This window comes from Lissotriton vulgaris, chromosome 4_1 (assembly GCF_964263255.1).
Source record: "Lissotriton vulgaris chromosome 4_1, aLisVul1.2, whole genome shotgun sequence".
NCBI classification, from domain to species: domain Eukaryota; kingdom Metazoa; phylum Chordata; class Amphibia; order Caudata; family Salamandridae; genus Lissotriton; species Lissotriton vulgaris.
In genome coordinates, this window is record NC_141691.1 from 2089818434 (window position 1) to 2089837585 (window position 19152).

General features: G+C 42.1%; 1 protein-coding gene across 1 annotated transcript in view; it reads right to left on the reverse strand.

The window, feature by feature from the left end:
• The window catches only part of LOC147725098 (uromodulin-like), a 227911-nt gene that overhangs the window by 51931 nt on the left and 156828 nt on the right, over window positions 1-19152 (reverse strand). The window contains exons 5-6 of the mRNA XM_086918170.1: window positions 3463-3680; window positions 1795-1955 (exon numbers count right to left, since the gene is read on the reverse strand). Coding sequence (XP_086774296.1) covers window positions 1795-1955; window positions 3463-3680 — 379 coding nt within the window. The remainder of the gene's footprint in view (window positions 1-1794; window positions 1956-3462; window positions 3681-19152) is intronic.

Consider the following 19152-nt stretch of genomic DNA (forward strand, 5'->3'; position numbering starts at 1 on the left):
TGTGTGGCTCTGTCTGTGTGCGTGGCTCTGTCTCTCTACAACTCACAATACTCACTCAAATACTAACTCTATACTACTCACTCTCCAATATTAACGCTACTAACTCGAATACTTACTATACAACTCCATAACACTCTCTACTCACTGTAATACTCAATATCAACAACTCGCTACTACGCACTCTACTAAATAGCAACTAATGTATAGTACTTACTATAAGACTGTACTACATACTCTGCTACACTCTCTACTACTGAAAATTACTCACTCATAATTAGTCACTATATACTACTCACTCTTTACTACTAAAAAAACACAATTTGTATATGTAAGAGTATGACTGTGCATGTAAATGTGTGTAACTCTAAGACTCTTTACTACTCACTCTTACACTCCTTAATACTAAATATTTCACTCTAGACTACTCGCTCTCAAATACGCTCTACTAATAACTCTCTACTACTCACTCTAATACTGTACTACTTACTCTACAACTACAATACTGCCTAATAGATTTACTAATGAGAACAAATGCTGTAACATACTCACTCTAATACTCTACAAAAAACTGTCTACTACACACAACTTACTACACACTACTACTCTCTCTTTGCTACTCACTCTTTAATATTCTCACTCCTCACTGTACTAGTTATACGACAAATATCTAATACTCTAAACTCACTGTACTACTCAATATCAACTACTCACTACTACTCACTCTACTACTAAAGTACTTACTCAACAACTCTCTAATACTCCCTACTCAATTTAGTACACAAATAAATACTCTACAGTACTCACTATAACGCTCTATTACACACTCTACTACACACCCTTTACTACGCTCTCTACTACTCACAAATACTCACTCAAATAGTCACTCTATAATACTCACTATCAAATATTATAAATACTCACTCGAATACTTACTATACGACTCCATAACACTCTCTACTCACTGTAATACTCAATATCAACTACTCGCTACTACTCACTGTACTAAATAGCATCTAATGTATTGTACTTACTGTAATACTGTACTACACACTCTGCTACACTCTCTACTACTCAACATTACTCACTCATAATTAGTGACTATACTACTCCCTCTTTACTACTAAAAATAAAAATACACTATTTATATGTAAAGGTGTGGCTGTGCATGTAAATGTGTGTGTCTCTAGGACTCTTTACTACTCACTCTCTCACTATATAATACTCACTCTCACTTTTTACTACTCGCTCTCTAATACTCTTTTTACTAATAACTCTCTCCTACTCACTATCAACTACTCACTCTACTTCTCTACTACTTACTCTGTGTGTGGGTGCTAATGCAATAGGTCTCGCATATGCAATCGATTAAGCTATTGGCAATGTAAATGACAATGCCATTTATTTATGATTTAAAAAAAAAATCATGAGCAATGCCATTAGTTCTACCTTTAATAATGCCGAGACCTTTGCATTGTAAATGCTTGTTTTACATTTTCTTTTTTAATATTGAATGTTACCATTATTATCTACCAGTCTTGGGAAACTACTGTCTGTAGACTCCTGGGAGGACCCTATTCTGCCATTAAACATAATGCACAGGGCCTACATAGCCATAGAAAATGCTTCATATAAAAAGAAATGGAAAGAGACAAAACATTATAGAGCAGAATGAGAAAGTAACAGCAATTTTGGATGAAGAGTAAAGGAGGTTTACAAATCTACATAAAAAAATCTGAAGATCGACAAATACTCATTGCTATATTTCTACATTCAGCCCTTTCCAAAGACACCTACCTGATAATAGGATGGAGAGCCGTGAGCAGGCTGGTCTGCATTGTCATGTTGTATGTACATGAGAAGGTGAACATCAGGAGGCTGCTAATTATAATCCCACTTGAATTGTCAGGGGGAATATAGAGGACATTGTAGAGAGTCATCGTCTTATCATTATGTATCTAAAACAGAAATGACAGGAATAGAATTAAATATAATTTTTGCTAAACATATCAGACAAACTTCTACTCATGTTCATATTTTATTTTCTCAGAAGAATAAAACGCTCAGCATTGTGTCAAATTACAACTTTATTTATAGAAACAAATCATTGAACATCTTTTTTTTTTTATTTCAAAAAATTTTATTTATAAGAAATGACAAAGAATATTAAGAACAAAATACAATAGAAGTGATACAATTGTAACAGGATCAATATACCATCAGGGACTAAAATTGAGGGGTAAGTAAAAGAAATGCATATATAAGTAAAGAGTAGCCTATTATAGATTACAGAATCCGATTTGTTGAGGGCTACCAACAAAGCAGTAAAAAAAAGTATCACTATCAAATTTTGAGGCAAGGGTAGGGGAGGAAATAGAATAAAGAAAGAGGAAAGAAAGAGAGAGCGATAGGAAAGAGGAAAAGCGGATAGAGGACAGGAAAGAGAAAAAAGAGGAAGAGAAAAGAAGAAGGAAACAAAAGGATTCCCACATGACTAATCCCAAATAAAGCCAAAAAGAATACATAAGACACCAGTTATACAGACAAATCTTTTAAGAAAATAAACAACAGCAGTCAAAGTGAAGATGGGATAGAAGAAAAGAGCAGGGGGCATTGGACAAGATAATTTTGCCAAGGTTCACACTACAGCAGTATGATGAACATGCATGCATACATATATATGAACATACATATACACACTTATACAAACGCACAAACATGCACACACACGTACATATATCAGGGAGGTCGGCACAGCTCGTAGGTGGAGGAGCGGGAGTGGGAGGGGCTCGCGGGAGGCCTTAAAAATAAATAAATTAAAAAACGTACCTTGCTGCCGCCGGGTCCTGCGTCTTCTCCCCTGCTGCCAGTATCTGACTCCAGGTAGGAACAGGAAGCAGGCAGTCAGGCTCCCACCCCTGAGCCAATCATAACGCTCTTGTGATTGGTCTGAGCGCCGTGAAACAGCGCTCAGCCAGGGCTGTAGGGTGGGCATGTTCTCCATGCAGCCTGCATGGAGAACAGGGGATTATGCTTGACTGTTTTGGGTGGCCCGAGAGGGCCGACCAAACAGACACTGGGCACAGGAGGGTATTCCACTCCTCCCAGGCAGCTCCGCACCCCGTCACGCACTGCCGCAGCAGGAGGACAAAATTGAATGATAATACCATTCTGATATTATCATTTTATTTTTTCCTTTCTTTGCTGCTCCTGGCAGTGAGGCGATGCTCCTACGCCTTAGAGGAGGAGCAGCCACTGATATATATACATACATACATTCATACATACATACATTCATGCTGAAGAGTCATTGACTGTGAAGTACTGAATCCTACTGTGAGGAGTCCAGAGTTGAGTTAGGATTCCTTCTCATTTATCTCCTGCTCATGAAGTAATTTTTTATATGACAACCACCACCTTTCCTAGCTGACTGTCGTATAGTGCACAGAGTGTGTCCTCTCTTACCTTCATCTCATTTCCACACCATCCTGCCTGTGGAATGGCTTTAACTTGGATCACCCGTTCATTTCCCACCACCAGTAGCGAAGTTGTGACTGTGCAGTTTGTATCTGCAAAATGCATCTGTGTGAGGCTGTACCTGAACCTCTCCAGGAGGCACTTGTTGAGAGACAATGTAATTGCTGAACCTTCACACTGCACATTGGGAACAATGTCACTGCGACCTGCAACAAAACACGACCCGTTGAGAAATACATGCACATACAGCTTATTTACCACTCCAGGAGTGTAGCATTCTGCAAGGGCTATCATTTTAATGGGTAGCTAACATAGAAACACAATAACCATAAAATGTACTGTTTCTTTCTGATTGAATATTTCAGCTCATTTGCAGTTGTTTTGAAATGTTGGCACACATTCTAGCAGAACATCACAGACATCACCCCTACAGGACACTATTCTCTGCCTTTTTTTAGGTCTTGCTACAGGAAGCTTTAGCTAAGTGGGCAGGCCTGTTATCGACACACACACACATTTTGCACCCTATGCATATATTCCCCTTCATATGCATAGACATAAAGACATGGGCTTTGGGCAGTTCCAGCTTCTTCAATCAGGCAGTGTTTCAGACATTAGCTCCATGGGCAAGCCTTCACAATTTAGGGCAGCCCATGGGATTTAGAAGATCAATATATAAGGTAACAAATACCTCCCTGTCACCACTCCGCCTACAAGGATCGACGGAGATGGCAGCCATGGCAGTAACACTTATGGCCCTTATTATGAGTTTTTGGTGGAGCGGTGGTGTGGCGGTGCAAACAGCAGTGCCTCAGATCCGCCGAAGATCGCCCCGCTTGCCCGTCAGATTACGACTTTCAAGTAGTCTGGCAGGTGGGCGGCATGGCATCTTTTAAAGAGGACAGTGCCTTTATTTATTTATTTGTTTGGTTGTATAGCGCCGGAATTAACCCCGAAGGGGTATCTCTACGCTTTGAACGGAAGGCAGAACATGAGGCTGAATTGCAACATCACAGATGGAAAAGAGTAGTTTGAGCTGTTTTCTACATTGAAGGTGGTCTGAACAGTGTCTCAGATGCAGAGGAAGTTCGTTCCAGGATAGGGGACCAAGATGGGAAAGAGCCTTCCTACCCAGTCTGGCTTTCTTGACTCGAGGGACCACAAGAAGAGATTTGGATCCCAAGCAGAGGGACCTAGAAGGCAGATAAGGTGTGAATTTCTCAGAGAGATAGGCGGGCCAAGGTTAAATAAAGCCTTGTGGATGTTACAACAGACTTTGAACTTGACCTGCTCACGTATAGGAAGCCAGTGCAGCTGGCAAAGAAGAGGGCTGGAGCCAGTCCTGGGAGGGGCACTGAGGACCAATCATGCTGCAGTGTTCTGGACTACCTGCGGTCTGCTAAGTGAGACCTCATTAGCAGAAATCAACAAGCCATTGCAGTAGTCCATACGGCTTAATATAAGTGCCTGAGTCACAGTTTTCCGTGTTAAGTCAGGAAGCAAAGGAAAGACTCGGCGTAGTAGGCCCATTGTGTGAAAACAAGAACCGGCTGCCTGAGAGGCATGCTCCTTTAAGGTAAGAGCCTGATCAAGATGAATGCCTTAATCTTTGACCAGGGATTTAGGATCAGGGCGAACCCCAAGGTCAGCTGCCCACCAATCCGGAGTCCATAGTAGGGGAGCCTCCCCAAAGAGCAGAATCTCTGTCTTCCCAACATTACATTGGAGGAAATTACTCTTCACCCAGTTAGAGACAGCTCTCATACCAGAGGAGAAGGTTGCCTGTACTGTTGGAGTGAATTTGTCAAATGGGAAAAGCAGTTGTGTGTCATCGGCGTAAGAGATGGGAATGAACCTCCACGCCCTAAGGAGGTAGGCCAAGGGAGCAACATAGATATTAAACAAGGTGGGACTCAAACAGGCGCCCTTGGGCACTCCCTTGGTAAATTCCATAGGCCCGAGCAGTACAAGCCAAGGATGACGGTCTGAGAACGAGAAGAAAGAAAACTTGTCATCCACTGCAGAGCAGAATCTCTAATTTCAGACGCCTGCAGTCTCCTGAGCAATATCTGGTGTGAAACTGTGTTGAACGCGGCTGATAGGTCCAACATCACCAGAATCATAGATTGGCCCCTATCTAGGGCCATCCTGATGTTATCCGTGACTGCAAGCAGAGCTGATTGTGTGCTGTATTTGGGTCTGAAGCATGACTGAGAGGAGTCTAGGCAACTAGCCTGTTCGACATGGTTGGAGAGATGTTTATTTATGTGCTTCTCCAAAAGCTTGCTCAGGAAGGGAAGGAGCGACATGGGGTGGAGATTAGAGAGGTCCGCTAGTGGAGCCTTGTTGTTCTTGCTTATAGGCATGACCTGTGCTCCTTTCGTTTCTGATGGAACATGACCCTCTCTCAGTGAGAGATTGAAAAGACCCTGAATGAGAGAAGAGAAATGGCAGGCCAGAGACATGACAACTTTTTCCAGAATGGTATCTAGGGGGAACCTGATTTGACCATGTGAAAAAGAGTATCTACATCTGTTACTGTCACAGGAGGAAAACTCTTTAGCAACCGAGAGGTTGCCTGTGCTGGCAGATTGGATGACATAGAGTCCGCAGGCTGGCTCCCTGACGGGACTATTTTTTGGTATATGAGCTCTATTTTCTGTCAGAAGTATTGGGCGAAAAGGCACCGCAATGGGACCACACTACAAGATTCCTGCATGGCATGAACTTGAAAGTCCATGTCATTCAGGAACCTATGTACATGCATTCAGGGGGGCACATGTATTGCCCCCCTGTGTGCATCCACATGCAGTTGAGGCACAGGGGGGCCCTGTAGAGCCCCCTTTGATTCTTCTCTTCCAAGGTGCACATGGAGAAAGAACCTCCATATAAACCTTGGAGAAGAGGAAACCTGTAATATACTTGGAAGGACCGCGTTGGTCCCTCCAAGCATATTGCAGTCTCTGACAGCTACTCCAGCGGTCCCAGGGTGGTCTAACTGGCCAACTCGTAATGGGGCGGTCGGACCGCCGGGGCAGCAGTGGCTTGACCTGCAACCACCATGCCACTATGAGTCTGGCAATCCTTGGACAGCCAGACTTGTAATTGGGCCCTTATAAGGTGTCCTCTCCATTCCTTTAAACTGCTGCACCCTTCACCGATTCGCCGACAAGCTAATCAGTTCCTGCCCGGTAGTTGGTAGCTTTGACTATCAACATGGTGGCTGCTAGGAGAGACTCTGTGTTACTTGGGTAACCAGCTCTTTGGTGCAGGTAACCTGGGGGCGGTGCAATCATTATGTTAGGAATACATGAGATGCCACTGAAACAACACAGGCCCGCACTTTCCAACAATTCTGATTGGCCTGGCTCCTTATTCTTCTGCCACTGCATAGTCCATATTATTTCAACTCCAGTTCACTATTCTTTATAACTCTGGACATCAGAGTACTAAGTGTGATGCTGGTGGTGTAACAAAATCTTAGCCCCCCTCCCCCCTCCCCCTGCAAGGTAGGCTTTTTAGGTCTCACCTGGAAAGCTAATTTGCTGTCTAGGCGAGACATGTTGTTTACTCTTAGTGAACTTAGAGGGCACACATTACTTCAAATTCTCTCTCAATTGCTAAGCTCCTGCAGGTTAGTTCTGCAGTCAGCACTTCTCTCTTCTTGCACGTGACACTCTCCTCGTGCATGGCACAAGTACTTGTATTGTTATGCCTGTGCTTTTGGGAGCTATTTTTTTTCTTTTTTTCAAGCCACTCTATAGAGTGGTTGGATCTGTTGTTTGCTCCCTCCCTGTTGTCTGTGTTTGCTTGTTCCCCCTCCCTCTCATTGCTGTGTCCCAACCCAGCAAAACTAATGAGCCAAAAGGTCAGAAACCTTTGTCCCAACCTCTGACTTTTGTTTTTGTTACAGCTTTTATATAGAGTGCACTTGACCCAAAGGTGTTGGAGTGCTTTACACAACGCAACATTCATTTTGTGTAGGCACGGGGAGATTACGTGAATTGCTAAGGTTCAGGGATGTTGAACAAGCACAGACTCTAAACTGGTTCCCCAGCTCCAAAGTCGAAAGCTTTGGCAGTTACACCACATCCTCTCTCTTTGAATGGAGGTATCAGATGGAATTAAACATGCTTATGCAGATGTTATGTATGTTTGCTCTGGGAAGCTCTGCCTTCTGGGACTTCAAACGAGGAAGCAAAATGTGCTATTTCTCTGCAAAAATTTCACCTGCACAACAGACAAAAATAAAAAAACCTATGAAGCAGGTAGTGCTGGCCACTTCATGCTGCTTTTCTTACAAGTGCTGTAATCCACAATTCACCACTCAACTTTCTGTTCAACACCCACACCCGATTGACATAGTTAGTAGCTCACCCATAGGCGAGACCGATTGGCTCTGCCAATGCAGGTTAAACCAAGGAATCACTGATGCGTGTTTACATTCCTTGCGCACTACCCCTTAGGCCAATGTGCCATTAAATAGTTTATTAAACATAGGGATAATGGTCTCCACTGCCCCAGCCAAAATGCTGGGTGGACAGGAGCCAATAGGATGGCAGGGGCACATTTAAAATGACCTTTCTGTTCTCTTCCAGAGAAATTTCCTAAAAGTTGAGAAGTCCGCCAGCAGTTTGTACTTGAGCCACCCAGGTCTCGAAAGCTGAGGGAATAGAAGAGCCAGATGCTTTCCCTGTGTGAAGCTACCTTGAATAGATGCTAAATTGTCTTATAAAAACAAGATAACTTATCACACAATTTCTGGGAAGGGGAAATGCTAAGTGTACAATGATCTGACCATGTCACTGTATGCTGAGGTCTCCAATGATCTGACCATGCCCCTCTATATGGAGGTCTCCATTGATCTGACCATGTCACTCTATGCAGAGGATGCCAATGATCTGACCATGTCACTGTATGCTGAGGTCCCCAATGATCTTACTATGCCATTCTATATGGAGGACACCAATGATCTGATCATGTCACTGTATGCTGAGGTCTCCAATGATCTGATCATGTCACTGTATGCTGAGTTCTCCAATGATCTGACCATGCCACTCTATATGAAGGTCGGCAATGATATGACCATGCCACTCTATATGGAGGTCGCCAATGATCTGACCAAGCCATTCTATATGGAAGTCGCCAATGGTCTAATCAAGCCATTATACATGGAGGTCGCCAATCATCTAACCATACCAATCTATATGGAGGCCTCCAATGATCTGACCATGTCACTCTATATGGAGGCCTCCAATGATCTGACCTTGTTACTCTATGTGGAGCTCGCCTAGGATCTGACCATGCAATTCTATATAGAGGTCGCCAATGATCTGAGCATGCCGCTTCATATAGGTGCTGATTATGATCTGACCAAGCCACTGTACATGTAGGTCACCTATGATCGACTATGGGATACTTTATGGAGGTCACCCATGATCTGAGCATGTCACTGTATGCTGAGGTCTCCAATGATCTGACCATGCCACTCTATATGGAGGTTGGCAATGATCTGACCATGCAACTCTATATGGAGGTCGGCAATGATTTGAGCATGTCACTGTATGCTGAGGACGCCAATGATCTGACCATGCCACTCTATATGGAAGTCAGCAATGATCTGACCATGCAACTCTATATGGAGGTCGCCAATGATCTGACCAAGCCACTCTATATGGAAGTCGCCAATGGTCTAATCAAGCCATTATACATGGAGGTCGCCAATCATCTAACCATACCAATCTATATGGAGGCCTCCAATGATCTGACCATGTCACTCTATATGGAGGCCCCAATGATCTGACCTTGTTACTCTATGTGGAGCTCGCCTAGGATCTGACCATGTGATTCTATATAGAGGTCGCCAATGATCTGAGCATGCCGCTTCATATAGGTGCTGATTATGATCTGACCAAGCCACTGTACATGTAGGTCACCTATGATCGACTATGCGATACTTTATGGAGGTCACCCATGATCTGAGCATGTCACTGTATGCTGAGGTCTCCAATGATCTGACCATGCCACTCTATATGGAGGTTGGCAATGATCTGACCATGCAACTCTATATGGAGGTCGGCAATGATTTGAGCATGTCACTGTATGCTGAGGACGCCAATGATCTGACCATGCCACTCTATATGGAGGTCACCAATGATCTGACCATGCAACTCTATATGGAGGTCGCCAATGATCTGACCATGCGATTCTATATAGAGGTCCCCAATGATCTGATTTTGCCACTCTATCTCGAGGTTGCCAATGACCTGACGAAGTCGCTCTTTATGGGGATCACCAATGATCTCACCATACCACTCTATGTACAGGTCGACAATGATCTGACTTTGCCACTCTATATGGAGGTCGCCAATGATCTGACCTTCCCACTCCATATGGAGGTCCCAATGATCTGACCATCTGGTATGCCATTCTATCTGGAGTTCGCCAATGATCTGACCTTGCCACTCTATATGGAGGCCCCAATGATCTGACCTTCCCACTCTATATGGAGGTCCCAATGATCTGACCATGCCACTATATAAGGAGGTCACCAATGATCTGACCATGTGATTCTATATGGAGGTCGCCATTGATCTGACCTTGCCACTCTATATGGAGATTTCAATGATCTGACCTTGCCACTCGATAAGGAAGCCACCAGTGATCTGACCATGCCACTCTATTTGGAGTTCTTTTAGAAGTAACTGAACTGATGCTGTACAAATAGCGCCTTATAGAGCCCCTAAGGTAAAGGTCAATTGTGGAGTTCCCCAGGCATCAGCCCTTTCACGTCACCTGTTTAATATTTCTACACAGACTTTAATAAAGGAGTTAACTAGAAGAGGATGCTACATTTTTTAACTATGCAGATGACTCCAAGATTCTGTTATGCCTGGAGAATGTGGAGACAGCCCTATTTTTATTTCAAGATGCATTACGCTTTATTCGTGAGTGGATGAAAACTAATTTCTTGAAATTAAATCTAGAGAAGACACATGTTGTCCTCAATGATCCCCTGGAAGCTTGGACTGATCATTATTTGCCCAGAGATTTGAACCTGCTTCCTAAACTTAATACGGTGGGAAAAAGCTTAGTAATCGTAGAGGAAAACAAGCTAGCTGTGATTTCAAATGGGATATTCTTTCTACGAACAGTGAGGAAGCTTAGGCCTTACTTTTCTTTTGGAGCCATGAAAACAATTATGGCAGCTATGATTGGCAGGAGAATTCACTATTCCACTAGCATCTATTTAGGATTTCTACAATGTGATTTATAGAGACTTCAACTACTGCAAAATGCCGCAGCCAAGCTGCTGTTTAAAGTCCCTCATTTAGCACATTCTCTTCCGCTGTTGAAACAAATTTACTGGCTGCCAATATTACAGCATATCCAGTTTAAGTTTTGTTGGCCAGTTTTCAAGGCTCCCCATGGCCTACCTCCGGATTTCCTTGCTAAGCGTGTGGTGAGATATGCTCCAGCTAAGATTTTGCAGTCATCCAAGGCCAACCTATTTATGCTCCCTAGATTTCAAAAATGAAGAATGGGAGGGCAAAGGTTTTCAGTATGACGCCTAGGATTTGCAATTCTCTTCCAGTAGCTATTCAACCAATAACATTATTGGAACCATTTAGACTGGAATTAAAACCATGGCTTTTCGAGGAATCAAGAGATATATGTATTGCCTGTACATCTCATCTTCTCTCTTAGATGTTAGCACCATGATACCTTTGGGACTGTGCGCTTAATAAGTTCTTTATTACCACCACCTAGTTTTTCACATTTTGAATTCTACAAGAAGCTGAAGGCCATGCTTTTTGAGGAGTACCACTGGGGGATTTTCACCTGCTGAGCATCAGGATACCCTTACGAGTGTGATAGAGAGCGATTGTGCTCTTTTGTTTGTAGGGGTGCATCATAATCACAAGTAGTCTGCACGTGCATTCATTATCTTGTTGTGTTAACGTTGGTCATTAGAATGTGTACTGTAATAACATGAAGAGTGATGTGTTAGGGAAATTTTTCTATAAAAAGTGAAGGAAACTGACGTTACAATACATGCGTGTTTAACTGAGAACATTAACGTACAGAATGTATGTATGATGCTCGTAATTATTTATGTATTTGATGTGCTCATGTAACATGTTAATTTAGAAATTCTGGGTAAAATGTGCATCCACGTGTAGTTTTATAAGGTCTGCATGTTATTTTCTTATGTTGGCCCATTTCTGTAGGCCTGAAATGCATTTTCCCTGGAAGCTCTCGCATTTGATTTAATAGTTGAATTTCATGTGTTTGTCGGATTTGTTCTTTCTCACGTTTCTGTTGCAAGTGGAGAAATTCATTTAGTTAGAATAACGCTTTTGTTTAGGAGTTATGCTCACGGCAGAGAGGATACATTTGTACAAGGAGAGCTGATAAGGTGAGATGGTTTTCTTTCTTACTGGAGAAGGCCTGAGAATCAAGGTCATTGACCCAGAGGCCGGTAGAGTCGGAACGGAGCGGAAAATCACCTGACAGAGCAGTCCAGCAAGATGAGGTGATCAGATGATGTGAAATGGGAGTGTTCTATTATTTTTGTGTTGTAATTAGGAAAAGGGCCCTGGGGGTTGAATGAGGAGAAGAGAAGAATAGGTCGACGGAGAAGGAAGGAGCATCTTAGAATTAGCTCTGTAGATTTATGCTACTTGACCCATACAACGTGAGGGAACTTTTTAGGAAGTCTTCACATGCTGACACCCTTTCTGAACATGCCTGGGATTTCATGTTAGTGGTAGCATAGGGATAGACTAACTCTTTACTTATGACATGCAAATGAATTCCTATCTTGATGTAGGAGCTCTTGTAGCTTGCATTCTGATTTGTAATTTGTAATTCTTTTCATGCTCCAGAAACTCAACTTTGCACGTAGGTTCACCTTAGTATTAATTTCTATGTATCTTTACAACCTTGTCTAGAGGTGTTTGTATGTCCAGTTGTTTTTGGCTTTGTAATAAATCGACTAAACTTAGAACACGGGGTCTGTGATTCTTTGGAGTCATGAAATTCTGTTGTCATGAACCTGAAATGGAAAGTTATTTCTTCCCTCTACATTTCTAAGCAGACACCAATGATCCATTGACCAGGGGTTCCAGAGAAATTTTATGGAAAGTAACTCGGCCCCATCAAGTGATAGTATGCTTTACAAATCTACAGAACATAACATAACATTATATTTACCTCAACATGAATTCGGTATAAATTTAACTTATGTTAATATTTTAAAAGGAACTGTTAACTATTTTCAGACATAGCCTCAAAACCTTCCTTTCAACACCTATCTATTGTGCATTTAGATTTGCAGCATTCTCAGGTTTTTCTCCCTCCATGACCCTCTACTAACACCTCTATGAGTCTTCGGAGGCAGTTCTGCACTCTACAAATGCCTTGAAACAAACAAATTGCATTTGATGCCTTATATTTAAAGCTAGCCATAGTTTCACTTTACCTTTTGTTTTTGTCATTGAATATATAAGGAATATATATGTATATGTTACCACTGTTAAGTTAAGGGTGAGCTGCACTTGCCACTGAAAAGGGAATTTTTGAATTGTGTCTAAAATTTGACCCTGTGGATGGATCTGCACCAAATGTAATAATCACTTAGGGGAGTGATGCAAGTTCTGGCATGCCAATTTTCTTGCATCTGTGCAAAGAGAAAAAAGTTAATGGGGCTTTAAAAACGTATTTGTCCATTTTAGCAGCCATTGCTACTATATTCAAAGTTTCTGAGCAGTTTTACACCAGATTTGGCATAAATGTGGTATTTCCCTCAGATGCTCTGCTTGTATACTTTTATACAAAAACGCCATGACGGTATATTACCAACGCATCAGATCCACCAAAAGAATCTTCATCCAAAACAAGATCCTCATCAGCCAGGAATTCACCAAGCCCCCCAGTGAAACCACGGACATCACCCCTTACCAAGACCTCTGCAACAAGCTCGGATCCTACTTCCATCTGAAAATCAAGGCACTCTACGACAACTTCAACAACCAGACACCCAACTCTTAAATCCACTTCCTGCTCCAGCAACGCCATTCCGCCCACCATCTCTTCCTGGACCCCAGTCACCACTGAAGACACCACTTCGTCCATGAAAGGCATCCACTCAGGGGCCCCACTGAGCTGCCACCACCATTGCTTCTGAACTATGACACACTATCAGCACCACCTTCAAGACCAGCATCTTTCTCGATGACTGGAAATGAGCTGAAGTCAGAGCCCTGCTCAAGAAACCCTTAGCAGAGCCCACCGACCTCAAGAACTACTGACCCATCTACCTCCTACCGTCAATGCACAATTGTCCGAATTCATCAAAGAAAACTCCATCCTCGACTCCTTCCAATCGGGATTCCTCAGCAACCACAGTACCAAAACTGCCCTACTCGCCGCCTCAGACGACATCCGCACCCACCTTGACCAAAAACAGACCGCAGCCCTGATTCTACTTGAACTCTCTGCAGCATTCAATACCGTCTCCCACTGCACACTCACCTCCAGACTTCATGATGCTGGCATACAAAGAACCGCCCTCGACTAGATCTGCTTGTTCCTCAACGGCAGAAACAAAAAAACAGACTACCACCCTTCCTCTCCGAACCCATGGCAACTGCGGAGTGCCCCAAGGATCATCACTCAGCCCAAGCTCTTCAACATCTACATGGCCCTCCTTGCTGCCATCGTCAGACAGCAAGGGCTCAGGATAGTGTCCTACGGCAATGACAACCAGCTCATCCTCTCCCTCACCAAGGACCAAATCAACACCAGACTCAACTACAAGGAAGGAATGAAGGACGTTTCATCCTGGATGAGCAGACACTGCCTGAATCTCAACTTGAAAAAGACAGAAGACCTCATCCTCTTACCCTCCCAATCGGCATCGGGCAACACCTGGTGGCCTACCGCTCTCGGCACCCCCCTACACCCACGAACCACGCTCGAAACCTTACATTATACTCAACTCCTCCCTCTCCATGACCTGACAGATCTACACCATTGCCTCCACCTGCTTCAACATCCACCAAAAGACCTTCAAGTGGCTCCCCCAGGAATCAAGGAAGGCTGTCGCCCCGGTGCTCATCACCAGCAGACTGGACTACGGAAATGCCCTCTATGCCGGGATCAACAAGTCTCTGATACGCAAGCTCCAGACCATACAGAACACCACAGCCAGACTCATCCTCGACATTCCTCGACACAAGCACACCACCCAACACCTACGGAACCTCCACTGGCTCCCCGTTGAGAATAGAGTTACTTTCAAGATACTCACCCACGCCTACAAATGCATCCACAACCCCGGACCCAATATCTCAATGAGAAAATCTCCCTCCACGTATCCAAGAGAAACCTCCGATCCGCCAACCTCGCCTTTGCCGAAAGCCCACACATCCGCAGAGCCAGAAACGGTGGAAGAACCTTCTCCTACGGATCAGTGACAGAATATCGAGGGACATAATATTGACTGCACACAATATCGACGCAAGAATATCGACAGACAAAATATAGTCTACCTATCTACAAACAGGTAAGTGCCAAAATATCGATTCCAAAATATAGTTGTTAAAAATATCATTTACTAAAATATTGAATTTTTAAATTGTCTTAAGATGAATATTAAATTAAATAAATAATAAATATAATTAGGTAAAACATACTTAAAATTCATTAAAACATATTAAAATTAATCAATAATATATTTACTCCCCCCAAAAATTAAACATACATTTGTATTTTTTATATATATTAACTTAATATTAAAAGATGATTATTTATTTTTATTTATAAATTGATAAACACATAATTTAAAATATAATTACATATATATAAATAAACATATCCTATAAATATTATTTTACACTACATTAAATTTAAAAATAGTGAAAATGTTGCATACCATAGGATATAAAATTACTATTCCCACGCCATCAAGTTTAATAGTAGGGAAAATGTTGGATTGCGGGAATGTAAAAATTACTATTCCTACTTTAGTGAGTAGAACAGTAGGGAAAGTGTTGGATAGCGGGTGGGTAAAAATTACTATTCCCACTCCAGTGAGTGGAACAGTAGGGAAAGTGTTGGATAGTGGGTGGGTAAAAATTACTATTTCCACTCCAGTGAGTGAAACAGTAGGTGAAGTGATGGATAGCATAGGGGTAAAAATTACTATTCCCGGGGCGTGGCTTCCGAGCCTTAGGAGATGGCCGCTGTTCCCAGGAGCTCCATAATGGTTGCGTAAAGCAACGGGAACTCTCCAGGCCGGTATTCTTGTTTCTGGGCTCTCAGAGCACAAGATACGATGGTCTGAACCTTGGTTCCATCAAATGCAGCCACTGTGGGAACGCGGGAGGAGCCCAACAAATGTATTTTTAACTTAATTTGCCGGCCACGACTCACCGCATCGTCTCGGCCACCATTTTGTTTTTCCAACGCTCCTTCGGTTTCCCGCCTGAGGCTGTGAGACATTATTTCCTCACAACAGAATGCTCGTTTATCGCCATTTTGGCAAATTTCTTTTGTTTTGGCCTTCATTTTCTCCTTTTGACCACTAATCTTTATGCAGCTGCCTCCTGGACTAATGTTGTTTGCTTTTCACCTCATTCATTAACGAGTCTGAATTTCATCGTTTTTTCAAAAATCTGTGTGACTCCATTAATATAATTTATTCTTCATATTAAATAAGGTGGTCTACCTCTCGCCGCCCTCCATGGCAATGCCTTGCGCTAATTGTAGTGGAGGACTTCATTCCAATGAGGCGGTTTTAGAGGACCATAACCCTTTTACTGTCCTACAAGACCATATGAAAATAGTATCAGTGACTCTGTTGGTTCCAAGGGCTCTCCTCCATCTACACCTCGTCTAGGCGCAAAGCAAGGTTCAAAAATACCCTCTGTATCAGCGTCTACATCAGGAAAACGAGTGAAAGTGAAACCGCCTTCTCCTACTAACTCGTTATCCTCAATATCCATGGAGCTCCTTGTTGACAAAATGTATGCTCTTAAACCACATATGAAGGAAACCAACACCCAACTACAGAATCTGGAAGCTAATTTGTCTCTTAGTGAACAAAGAGTTGGGGACCTAGAGAAACGTGTTGATTCTGTTTAAACATTTACAGGTCAAGTTCCTCACATGTTCAAAGCGATAGAGCATCTGAAACAACAGATTGAAAATGTAGAAAACCACAACAGGCAAAATAACCTGTGCATATACGGCTTAGCTGAAGGCCTTGAAGGCTCTAATCCAATCTTCTGTTTTCAAACCTTCTTGCCAACTCTTCTGGGTTTTCGTGACAATCCATCATTGAATATCCAGCGTGCCATCGCCTGGGTCAGATCTCTCGTTCTTCATCTTCCTCTACAAAACCTAGGGGAGTTATTTTGTTTTTCTTAAAGTAGACAGATTTGCTCAAGGTCCTCCACCCTGCCAACAACACAGAAAAATCTCTTGGAATGGCTCTAACCTCTTTTTTTCCCAAGACTACGCCAAGGTAACTGCTGAACTTCTTAAAAAAAGATTCTTGGAAATGAGACCCTGGCTGCGCAGCCTGAATGCTAGATACGGCTTGTTCCACCCATGCCTCTTCAAAGTGACTTATAATAACAAAACAACTAGTTATGAAGATCCTGCGCTCTTCCAACAATTTTTAAACAGCTGTAAGGTGGAATCCATGGACATGCCTAGTCCATATATTACAATATTATTTGTTTGTTATCTGTTTGTTATTATTTGTGGTTCATCCCATTCCTGATGCATTCTGTGAAATTTTGTTGTAGTAATATGTTCCTTGTTAATTCTCTCTTTTTCTTCTCACCAGTTTTGGGTTTCATGGTCCCTCGCTTTTTTGTTCTCTACATTCTTCCTGGAAGATGTTCCCCTTGCTGTTTTATCCTGCGGTCTTCTGTACGGCGTCCTACCTCCCTTATGTGGCTCCACCAACCCTGTTCTTATTGTCTTCTTGTGATATGTCTTTTTGTGACAGTATGTTTTCACTAAATGTTTGATTTGTGCTGTCCTTTTGTTTTTTGTTGTGTTCATATCTTTTCTCTCTCTCTCCATAATTTTTCATTTCACTCCAATCACTGGTCCTTTTTCTATCTTTTGTATTCTTCTTATGTCTTACCTCACTTTATTCCTTTTACTATTTCATACTTTTCTGCTTTTATATCTGTACTATTCCTCTAAATCAATATTCAAATTCATAAGTTGCCTTACAATGTTTTATTCTTTACACATGTTTGAGTTCTCCCATTAAGCGTCAATGAGTTTTGTCTCATATAGCCACTCTAAAATGAGACATTGTGCTATTCTAAGAAATTCACGTGAAAGATATTGAGATTACTAAATTACGTCATCATTGGGTTGGCCATGTTTTTGCGTCACCTGGTTCAGGGAAGCGTAATGTTGTTGCTATTCTCTTCTATAAATGGTTAAATATCCAACTCATAAATCAAGATAATGATTCTGAAGGCAGATGGGTTGCAGTGTCTTTGTTGATTAACACGATTCATTTAGCTATTTTTAATTTATACGCTCCCACTATCCAAGATAAATCGTTCTGGCCCCAAATCCTCTCCTCTCTGATGCAATATTCTGATGACTATCTCATTTTGGGGGGTGATTGTAACATGCTTATGGATCCCTTTTTAGATAGAAGGTCTAAATCTCGATTCTCACCTTCTCCCATGCACACTCATTTTACTTCCACTATCTCTCAAAGATCTCTTTTAGACTCCTGGAGACTTTGTCACCCTATGTTACAAGAATACACAAACTATTCTCCTGCTCTCTCCTCTCAATCCGGGATAGATTATCGCTTCATTTCCAAAGTCTTAACCCAACACATTACCCACTCTGACACTGGCTCTATTTTAATCTCTAATCATGCCCCAGTTTCCTTAAATTTAGATTTGCTCCCCCCCCATAATGGGTACTAGGAGGTGGAGATGTAATAACTCTCTCCTATTAGATTCCAAATTTACATTGGCCTTCCTTGATTTTGCAAACTTATTTTTAGCAGACAATGGATCTCCTCAGGGATCCCCTCAACTTATCTCGGATACTTTTGAAGCTGCCTCTAGAGACTTCATTATTCCATTCTTTGTGCAAAAAGACGCACAGCCTCTCAATCCATACAATTATTTAATAAACAAATTAAACAATTGGAACATTCTTATTACTTGACTAAGAATCAATCTGACTTGAATAAACGTATTAACGCCAAATTCTCCTTCAATAAACTTTCCACTGAATCTGCAAATGTATGTTTACTTAAATCTAGTGCTAAATATTACAGCGCACAAAATAAGGCGGCAACCTTCTTGCCACTTATCTCAAGGTTAAAAAAGAACGCACTAAAATGTAATCCATTGAAACTTCCTCTAATATTACAATCCATAAAGACGAAGATATTCTAGCAGAAATCACTGACTTTTATCAAAAACTTTATACGCCTGAATCCTCCTTCTATAGACTGACATTACTGATTATTTGTCCTCCATTCCCTCACCCTCCTTTCCAGATGTAGATTTCTCCTCCTTGGAAACTGATGTACAATCTAAAGATATTCTTGAGTCCATTCAGGTACTTAAAAAAGGAAAACCCCTGGGCCGGACTTGCTTTACCATAGAATGCTAT